This window comes from Ursus maritimus, unplaced genomic scaffold, assembly GCF_017311325.1.
Source record: "Ursus maritimus isolate PB19 unplaced genomic scaffold, ASM1731132v1 scaffold_33, whole genome shotgun sequence".
Classification (NCBI taxonomy): Eukaryota; Metazoa; Chordata; class Mammalia; order Carnivora; family Ursidae; genus Ursus; species Ursus maritimus.
In genome coordinates, this window is record NW_024425897.1 from 10,277,065 (window position 1) to 10,287,796 (window position 10,732).

A 10,732-nucleotide genomic window follows, 5' to 3' on the forward strand; every position below is an offset into this window, starting at 1 on the left:
AGCAATGTCTTTGGCGTAAAGAAAAAACAAACCATAGGTCTTGAATCTGCCACTTAAGAGTTATGTGATGTTGCGGGTGACTTCACCTCTCTGAGCCTTAGTTTTCTTATCCACTAGATAGCCATGAAAAGTGGCCCCAGGGGAAGGTTTGAGAGTGAAATGAACAAAACTCGTAAAGCACATGGTACCATGTGTGGTATGCAATAAAGCACTCACCAGATGATAGCTGAGACTTTTAAATTATTATCACCAGGAAGCAGCCAGAGCCAGATAGGACCTCCTTTGCTTTCAGTAGTTTCTTTAATTGCTTAAAATATAAGCTGTGAGTTCCAAGGGAAAGGGGTAAAGGTGGGAGTGATGGGTTGGGAAAGCTGTGTGCCCTGAGTCAGACAAAGCCTTATGTAGGCACCTCCTACCTAACCGAGGGGGCAGCTATTCCCAGAAACCTGGGGGCTGGATCACCTGGGTCTCCAGGAGAGTCTACCCCTCCCACAGCCTGGTCTCTGTCCAAGGTGCTGAATTCTACTGTGGGTAATCTCCTTCTTGTCCTGCACACCTGTGAATTACCTGTTCACTACTTTCATTCAACTTCGCAAGTATATATTGAGCATTTACTGTATAAGGAGTAGAAGTAAAAAGAATTTAGATATATCTGTAACCCAAGTGGCTCATAGCTCATAGGAAGAAATTCGAAGGCGCGCAAATGCCTTAGGAGAAGTGAGGACAAAAGCTAAGGATTCATTTTCTGATTTCTTGGATTTCAATGACATCACCTCTTGCCTTCACTTTGTTTCTCCCTCTTATGCAGTCTTGGCATCCTCCAAAACTGTGGCTCTCATACCGTTCCTGATCTGATCACAGCACATAAGTCTTCCCCAAGGCAGCTCTTTCTATACTCACTAATCTCACAGAGTCAAGAGGACTAATGATCAATTTCTGAGGGAAGGGAGACTGGTAGGATACAGATAGAGAAAGGAGAGAATCAAGGGTCTCAGAGAAGTGAGGGAGCTGCCTAGACAGGGGTGAGTTCCTTGTCATACTTTTGCATGCCCTCGTCTGGGAGCAGCACCTCCACAGTGAAGCTGACCTTCTTGGTGTGGACAAAGCTATAAGTGTTGTCAAAGCGCAGGACATCTGGGGGAACAGATGGATAGATGGGTAGTTAGGCCTGGCTTCACACTCCCCGTGTCCCTGCCCCAGCTACAGGAGGGAGGACGGGCTGTGTTTCTTACCTGCTATGTTTGCTAAGCTAGGCCAAGTTCCCCCACTCCTGTTCCCTTTCCCATGGGAACAGTCACCCTTAAGCCACATTTGTAACAGACACTGACCCCTTCTTGGCTCATGCGCAGCCTGGCTTTAGTTGCACCAATTGGCAATGAGAACAATGGCCAGTGCATCCCATTATCTCCACACCTGGACACTTGCATGATAGGGGTCAGGGGGCAGTTGGGAATGTCAAAGGCCTCCCAGCCCCTTGGATAAAGTGAGGTGCTAGGTGAGGCCAGTGCCTACCCTCTACTTCCTCACAACCACCCAAGAACAAGAGGTTGTAACCTCTGCTTCACAGGTGAGCAAACCAAGGGTCCAGATTGGTAAGACTTTGCCCAGAGTTATGCAGCTACCATGAGGCTGAGGTGGCACCTTGGCATCACACTCAGCTGTGTGGCTCTGGACAAGCTGATTTACTTCTCAGAACCCCAGTTTCTTCCTGGGAAATGTCGCACCTGCCTTATTGTCCCTTGCCCGTGTCCTGTGGCCCAAGTGCTCTCAGCCTCTTCAAGGCCTGTATGTTGCTAGCACTTGGTGTGTAGTAAATGCTTGAGAGTGTAGCCTGAATGACCAACTGTGTGAATGAATGGCACTAACCTAGGCTGTATGTTCCTGTGGTGGGGGGAGTTACTGCCCCTCTGTTTCCTTCTCTAAACCGTGGGACAGGTGGCTCCAGCCTTCCACAGCTGAGGCCCAGCCAGGGTAGACTTACAGACACCAGCTTCTGAGCAGGTGAGGCTCCCATCCTCAGGCACCATGTGGGCGTTGTAACGCTGGCTGGGGAGTACTTCTGTCATTTCCCCAGCTCTCTGCCGCTCCCCCATCTTGGTCTTCAGGAAAACCCCAAAGCCAATGTCTGCACCATCAGAGGAGAACTGCCACCTGGTGGGTGGGAGGGGGACAAGTTGCTGCTCAGACTGATGGGACCGTGAGGGTGTAAGACCAGCCAGAGAAGGGTTGGTGTCCTGGCCCTTACCTGAGGACACAGCCTGGGAACAGAATTTCGTATTCCACCTGGTGTGAGGAGCCACGATTGATCTGCACTGAGTGCTCATACTGAGTCTTCACTTGGTCCCGCACGTACATGGACTTGGGGATCTCCCCACCATAGTTGATCTGCAGACACAGGACAGAATGGGCTGCTTCCCTCTTTTGACCATTGCGTTGCTTGTGCTGTTTCATGCTGTTTCTCCTGCCTGAGATGCTTTCACTGTCTTCTGGAAGTATCCTGCTCACCCTGTCCTTTCCCCACCCCCCGCCCCACCCAGAAAGACTTCCCTGACCCTCCAGGGTCAAGGCCTCCTCTGGAAAATTCCCCTTCCAACTCATACCACAGAGTCAAATTTTCCTCATTTCTTGTTTGCCTGCACAGCTGCTGAGAGCCCAGTGATAGTAGGGGTAGGACTGTCTAGTTCAATACCTGGCTCACAGGGGTCTCTCCATAGACATTTGTGGAATGAATGAGTGGGTGAGAAAGGAACTCAGCTCTCCTCCTCTCCCCTCCCCTGTCTAGGGCCCTTCATACCTTAGTTAAACATTTAGGGTTCCCATCTGGGTCAGTCAGAGTCCCTCCAAACTGAGCGGGCAGTTCCTCAGGACTGATGAGTTTCAGCAAACCTTCCTTCCAGTTGCCTGTGGGCAGAAGGGTTAAAAAGTTGTTATCAGGCATGGAAGGGACTTGTCAGCCCCCCATTCCCATGGGGGACCTGAGCTTGGGGAAAACCCTACAGGGACTAGGCTACCAGAGCCAATTCCCCAGCCTCCCAGGCCTCAGGCTGCAGGAAGTGTCTTTCATCATTGCATTGCTATGGAAAAATGTTTCTTTTGAGCTGATGGGTTTGCACATTTTTTGAGGGTCTTCCAGTCCTGAATAGTGAAGGTAAGAATCATCTAATTGTCTCAAGAAGACTTTAAAGCCTTCAAGGTCAAGGACTTTGTTAGGGGCCATACAGCATGTAAGTGGCATACTCAAGACAGACCTCTTGGTGGGGAATGGATAGCCCTGGGCCCTTGAATGGACCATCCCCTTCTGTGCTGCTTAATCACTAAAGCCATAATGCTCATTACTGTTCTTCATGCCCTTTGCAAAGCTCTAACTATTCTGGGTCTTATGACCAATCCAAACTATCTCCCCTGCCCACCCCCAGCCCCACTGTGGCCATGGGATATTCCTTGCTACCAGTGGGATAAAAGCAAAGACCACAATGCCTGGCATACCAGGGCCAAATGCACAGGGCCCTATGTGCCACCAAATAGGACAGAGCCCTGGACTTGGACCTGAAGTGTGGCATTACCCACACTGCTCCAGGATTTGGGGGGCTACCTTGTGATCCACATAGCTCTCTATCCCTGTGGAATGGGGCAGAGGCAGAGACTCAAACATCAGGAAGAGAAAGAAAGCGAGGATTTGTAAGATTCTACCCGCCCAGATCCTCAGATCTCCTGATTTGATGATCTGACCATTCTGCTTGCAAGAAGCTGTCTCCAAGTTCAAGGTCATTGGCTTGAGTTTAAGAACTATTTCTCTTCTTTCTTCCCTTTTCCTTACCATTTTTTAAAATAATGATTTTTCTACTTATAAAAGTAATACATGTTATTATAAAACTTTAGAAAACATAAAAATACAAAAAATAAAATTAAAAAACCACTTAATTTCTTGCCATCCACAAATCAACATTTTGTTGCAATTTCTTCTAGCAATATATTTTTGTTTTTACAAAGAAGATGGTAATATCCACACCACTTTATAATCTGCTTTTAAAAACTTCATAACATTTCCCTTGGCATCAAATTATTTTTCATGGTTTTCCAATAATTCATCAAATGGATGCATTATTATTTACTTATCCAGTCCCTTCTTGTTGACCCTTCCTTCTCTGAATCACATCTCCTCTTCCTGCTGTTCTTCCTCATCCTCCTCAGCCCAAATTGCCTTTAGAAGCACTGAGGTGATGAGTATTGAAAGGAAAATGAGGCCTATAGCCCAGAGGTTGACTATCAACCAAACTGAAACTGATACAAGGAGGAAGGTGTGAGGCCTCAGTCACCAATGACATGGAATGAGGCAGAGATAACTGGATAGACTCTGTAGTGTAAAACACATTTCACCTCACTTTTGGGGAGGAATTTCTGACTCTAGGTGACACAAAGCTCAGGGGATAGAGCTAGAATTACTTACTTCCCAATACTACAATTTTTCTGCGAGTGTCTTCACTCAGGAAGGGCTTCATGAGGTTGTAGCCCACAGGGAACAGTTTGGTGGCTGGAGAGATAAAAACAAAGATAATGGAGAAGAAAATTATTCCATTGGGACACTCTCTTCATAATATTCATAGCCAATAATATGGAGGAGTCATGAATTGGAAAATGCCCTGCACCCACCAAACCATCCCCACAACTGGTCAACCAGCCAACAAGCAGCAAACTAACCAGCCACCCCGTCAATTATCCAATCTATCAACCAACGAACAAAACAGCCAATCAATTTACCCTCTAATCAGCCCACCAGACCACCAACCAGTCAGCCAACCTACCAAATAACCATACAACCAACTAAAAAATCAGCCAACCAGAAAACCCATCAGCCTATTAAGCAACCAGTTAACCACACAGTCAACTGCTTTCTGCAGCCAGCCAACCATCCAAGATTCAGCCAAACACAAATCAGCCAGCCAACTAACCAATCTGCCAACCAATCTGCTACTCACCTAGCACCCAATCAAAATACCAGCTGGTCATTCAATCAGTCAACCAAGCTAACAACTGTCCATTAAATCAACCAACCAACCAACCAACCAACCAACCAACCAATTAACTGACCAACTAACTACCCAACCAACCACCAGTCATTCATCTAGACAGCCAACCAACTGGCCAGTAAACTAGACAACCAACTAACCAAATAATCAACAAAACAACCAATTAACCAGCCAACCATCAAACATCCATCCATCCTTCTATCCGTCAACCCACTCAACAACACAAATACCTACTAAGCGTCCGCATGGTTCCAGGCCTGTGAAGGATACAACAGAAGTGGAAAATCAGAGGCCCTGCCTTCAAGGAGCAGACAACTCAGGGAAAAACCAGGATGAACACACACAAGACAACAAGAGACCTCCAGAAGGCAGCAGACAGGAAAGGCCAGACTTAGCTGTTCCAGCTGTCAGTGCCACAGGCAGTTTGGGAATGGAGAGATCAACGGGGGTGGGAGAAATGAGAGAGGATTCCTGGAAGAGCTAGTATTGGAACTTCCTCTTCTTGCAGTAAGGCCAACCATAGAAATTACTATTGATGGAACATTTACTTTGTTCCAGGCACTCTAAGGGATTTGCATGCAGTCAAGCAACCAACCTGCCTCACTACTACCCAGGGAAGAAGGCACTTTTATTGTTCCCAGGGTACAAACGAGGAAATAGAGGCACAAAAAAGTGAAGTCATTTGTCACACACCTTTCACAATGAGCATGAACTTCAGGGTCTCTGGGTAATTCTCTTCTAGGAGGCCAAAGAACTGTGGAACCAAGAAAGAGCCCATCAGAGCCCACATCTCATCTCCAACCCCCATCGTCTTTGCAATCTCCCCTCTGGAGTGTCCAAAGGGCTAAGGAGGGATTCCTTTATTTCCATCACCTCCACTTGCCTCTGGAGGAGAGTTTTTCACTTCAGACTATTACAACCACACTCTAATAATAATAATAATTTTCAGAGTAAATCTTAAAGTAATAGTAGTATAGCAATAATAATGACCATTGTTTATTAAATGTTCATAATTTGTCAAGCACTGTGTACATACTTTATGTATCAACCCACTGGAATATCCCAACATCCCTTTAAAATGCAGAATATCAGTATTCCCATTTTGTAGGGGAGGAAACTGAAGCATGGGGGCATGAAGTGACTTGCTGGAGTCACAGAGCTAAGGATGACAGAGCTGAGAAGGTTTGGCAGAAGGTAGCCTCTACGGTCTCAGTGCAGTGTTGCCTCTGAGGCTTGTCTTTTGGGAAACACATTAAGGCCTTTGGGTCCTGAGTTGCAGTGCCAGAGCCCAGGAAGTCCACCCCCTTTTACCAAATCCTGGCTCTTGGTGAGCAACAAGATCACGGTAGACCATGCTTATCATTAAGGAAAGCAGGGGTTACCCAGGAGGCCCTCTCCTCACCTCTTGGTACACTTCCACCAGAGGTTTCCAGAAGTGCTTCAGTCCCAGGCCCTCACAGTCAAATATCATCACAATGGTCTCAATCTTCTTCCCCAGCTGCAAGGACAAAAGCAAAGACCAGTCCCAAGGTTCGGGGTACAGACTCAGAACTTAGGACATGGTGACCCTAGCATACGACCCTCAATGATTCTCCCAGTCCCCTACTCTGTCCTCAGAGAAACAAGTGGACAAAACTGAATGCATTTACCCACACATGCACCTACCCATCCATCCATCTATCCATCCATCCATCCATTTAACCATCCATCCATTAATTGGCCCACCCATCCATCAATTAACCCATCCATCCATTCATACTACAATTCAATCATCCATTCATCTCTCTGTTTGTCCATTGATATTTATTAAGCACATATTTTGTGCCAGACATGGCAAGTATACATATAATACTCTTGTCCTCAAAGGGTTCACAGTCTGCTTGGAGAGACTGACAAGCAAGCAGGTCACTATAAGTCTTGAGGTACGTGCTGCAAATAAACAGCACCAGGAGCTGTGGAGACACACTTTAACCCAGACAGGGACCTCAGAGAAGGTGACCTCTAAGTTTGGGACCTGAACGATAGAAGGGGGAAAGCCAAGGGAAGTGTGGGAGGTAGCAGTGTGCTGGAGGGTAGAGTTATCCAAACAGAAGGAGCAGTAGGGGCAAAGACACAGAGGGATTAACAGTAACTAGTACTGTTGAGAAACATGCATGAGGCTCTGTGTGCTGGGCCATACATTTGCATTATCTCATTTAATCTTTGCAAACATTATTCATTATTATTCTTGTTCTGTAGGTAAGGAATAAGCTCAGAGAGGTGACATGACTCTCCAAAACCACACAGCTAGGACGCAGCAGAACTGCTGAAATAGTTTGACCCCAGAGTCCTCTGACTGTGATAGCAGAGAGCACAGAGTGTTCTTGGGACTATGTCCCTTGGCAGCCTCACCTGCACCCAGCTGCGCCTCCCCCCCCTCCCCCGCTCAGCCTGGGCCTTACCCGCTCTGTCTGCAGGTCACACTCATGCAGGATGCGCTCGCAGTCCCTCATCTTGGTCTTAAGCAGGTCCTGCTTGGTGACCGAGAAGAGCAGGCCCTTTGGGTCAAGCGGCCCAATGATGTCGTACCACACCGGGCAGCCGTCCCGGTCATAGCCGCACAGGCCTCCAGGCATATACTTCTGGATCACCTGGGCATGAAGAGACACACAGTACTTGGTATTAGGCACCTTGCCATTATGCACCTTGGCATTATGAGACCCCCAGACTAGGCTGACCTGGCTGGTCCAAGCCTACACACAGCATGGTACAAGCACTGTCCCTTCCTTGAAGGGTGGCACTATTGTCCAGGTGAGAAAACTAAGGGACTCTGAGGGGAGGGCCTTGCTTAGCGTGAGTACATGGCAGAGCCAGGCCTCAGCTGGGCCTGGCTGAAGGCCTCTGGACTCCTTAATTCTGCCCCCCCCCCAACATCTCCCACGTCCTTTCCATTGAGAGAAGTTGGGCTTAGTGATGGAAAACATGGCTTCTGAGGGTCAACATACTCGGTTCAAATAGAGACACAACTGCTTCCTTGCTATGCATCCTTGAACAAGTGACACTACCTCTCTGAGTCCCATGCCACTTCCTCTTCTGTAAAATGGTTTGGATAATCCCTCCCTTAGGAAAAGTCCCCAACATCATGTTGGCAAAGCACAGTGCCTGGCCCAGAGTGTATGCTCTACAAATGAATCTATGCCCATTGCTTTACTAAAGTGCCAGTGGTGGGACTGTTCTCTCCAACAACTTGGTGGGCTAAGTTTCTTTCCCACGCAGACAGGATGCTTTGAGCAAGGCCCTAGGGGTGAAGGCTCAGAGGCACAAGCTAACTGTGGTGGTAAAGAACCAGTTTCATGAATTCAAATCCCAGCTCGACGCTGGGGCTGTGGGATTTTGGGAAGCATGCTTAACCTTTGCTGGACCTCAGTGTCCTCATCTGTAAAATGGGGACAATTGTGCCCACCTCGCTGAGTTGTGATGACTAAATGAGTTCAGGCAGGTTAAGTTTTAACTCAGACCAGGACCTCATAAGCACCCAGGAAATACTCATAATTATTAGAGGAGAGGTGCCTGTAGGCCTGTGGGCAGTTCCATAGGCCTCTCGGGCTTGCTGCCCTTTACTCATGCTCCCCAGTGACCCAGAGGCTGCTTGAATGCTATGTCTGTAAAAGATTGGGGTGTGTGTTGGGGGATGGGGTGTTGGCTCACCTCTGGGGGCTGCCAGTCAAGGATGTGGTCAATGTCCATGGACTTCCGGAACTCCATGTACTGAAAGGGAGAGAGGTAAGGCCCTGTTGGGCTCCCAGGAGCTCCAAAGAGGGAATGGAGATGGGGGTTTGAGGTGCGGATTGCCCCCCACAAAACCCTTCCCAAATCTCCAGGGGTGGACAGGTCTCACCTTGCGGAGCATGGCCTCTGATTTCTGCAGGTCGAAATTCCGAGCTGTGTAAAGATGGAAGGAAGGTGTGAGGCAGAAGAGAGGCTGCCTTGTAGTCACTTTGTCCTGGTCCTGGGCTGTGAGGAGCTATGCATGGCACTGGGGGCCTGGGTAGGACTTTCCTTCCCTGCAACCTCCCCTCCCCTCGATCTGAACACGTGAAGCAAGACGGTGTGATTGGATCCTGAGACACAGGAGTGTTCCGGAGCAGTTGGGACCCGGCCCCTTTCACTGCCCCTCACCCTGATCTCCCCCACCTCTGCCCTCACCTCTGAGCCAGCGCAGAAGGAAATAGTCATCAGGATTGGGCAGGGCGGGCAACACGTCCTGCACATTTTCTCGGAACTGGAAAGGGAGATGCTGGTTAAAGTGGCTTTTGCACCGAACCTTGGCCCCCAGACTCAATAACTGTTTTCATCATCCCTTCTCTTCCACATGAAGTCTGGCCCATGACGGTGGAAGGATGGGTGGATGGATGGATAGGATGACAGATGGGTATATGGATAGATGGGCAGATGAATGGAAGGAAGGATACATCCTGAGTAAATTGATAGAAAGAAGAATGGATGGATGAATGTTTGGATGGATGAGTCGGTGAGTGGATGGAGAAAGAAGGAAGGAGAAACCAAAGGACGAAAGGAGGGAGAGATGGGTGAGTAGAGGAAGGACAGACTGGTGGGTTAATAGACAGAAGGGGGGTAGATAGACGGATGGGGGGGTGGTTTGGGAGGGTGGATGAAAGAAAGGGTAAGTGAGTGGGTAGGTGGGGGTAAGTGGACTGGAGCATGAGGGCATTCATAGCTTCTTCTGTGTGTCAGCCCACCGAGGCTTCTGCCTTTTTCATCCCATTTTCTACAAAAGCATGGTTAATGATTACATATTCTCTTCCCCATCAGCTGTGGGGATGACAACACACCCTGCTCTCTCTCACTCTAGCAGACAGGTCATCTTTCAGGGTCCCGGGGAAAGAGGGGGAATAGAGTCAGAGGGCAGACCATTAGCACCCTTCAGTTCCCACCTAAGGGGCCAGGGAAGGATGGGGAGGAGGCAGTCGTTGGGTAAAGCTCTCTGGTTCTGGCTCTCACACAAGAAGTCAAGTTTGAGCTGGCACACACACTATTATTGCTTGGATGTGGCACTTCTCCCTCAACCCCTGCCCTGGACAGAGCTGATATCACTGGCTGCTGTGGAACATGACCCTGGGTAAGGTGACAGTAAAGAGAAAATGTCAAAAACATGCTGAACCAACAGAGTGGGGCAGGGTTCCGGCCACCCCTCCCCCCTCTCTTCAGCCCTTTTCTTCGGGGACTCCAGGGAAAGGGGCTCTCACCTTGGCTAGGGTCTCCGCCTGCTTGGGGCTCAGGTCTCCAACTCGGCCACTCATGGTGTCTGGGTGAGGCTGGAGGAGTGGGCGCCACTACAGACAGAAACCAAGCCTGATCTGTGGCCCTACCCAGCTGGGGCCTTTTGCCCCCACTCCTGGGTGTGGCTCCAGGCACCTCCTTCTTGGCCAACTGTTGGATCGCACGTTACATAATTGGGATTAAGTGAGGTCCTGTGCTTGGCTCTGGGACAGGTCTGGGGGGCAGGCAGGCACAAGAAGGCATGCCAGAGGGCATGGGAGCCCAGGCTGAGTGCCTGTAAAACCCCCACCCGTGATTCCAGGCCTCCAGAAAAGAGGGGGATTTTAGGAGGAATGAGGATAACCCCCGTAGGCACTCTTTCTCTCCCATCATCAATCTCCCCATTTCCCTAATGAAGAGTCCCCACACCTAGGGTTCTGCAAAGG

The 10,732-nt window shown here is 49.0% G+C and overlaps 1 protein-coding gene across 1 annotated transcript; it reads right to left on the reverse strand.

Moving 5' to 3' along the window:
* Positions 1 to 278: 278 nt before the first annotated feature.
* LOC103681102 (SEC14-like protein 3) lies at positions 279 to 10,407 on the reverse strand. Its single transcript, XM_008710615.1, has 12 exons — positions 10,274 to 10,407; positions 9,213 to 9,288; positions 8,905 to 8,948; positions 8,715 to 8,774; positions 7,469 to 7,657; positions 6,430 to 6,525; positions 5,721 to 5,781; positions 4,448 to 4,531; positions 2,795 to 2,901; positions 2,246 to 2,385; positions 1,982 to 2,151; positions 279 to 1,134 (listed from the first exon to the last, which is right to left on the reverse strand). Exons 1-12 carry the CDS (start codon positions 10,325 to 10,327, stop codon positions 1,013 to 1,015), a joined length of 1,203 nt encoding a protein of 400 aa, XP_008708837.1. The 5' UTR covers positions 10,328 to 10,407; the 3' UTR covers positions 279 to 1,012.
* Between the last annotated feature and the right edge of the window lie 325 nt (positions 10,408 to 10,732).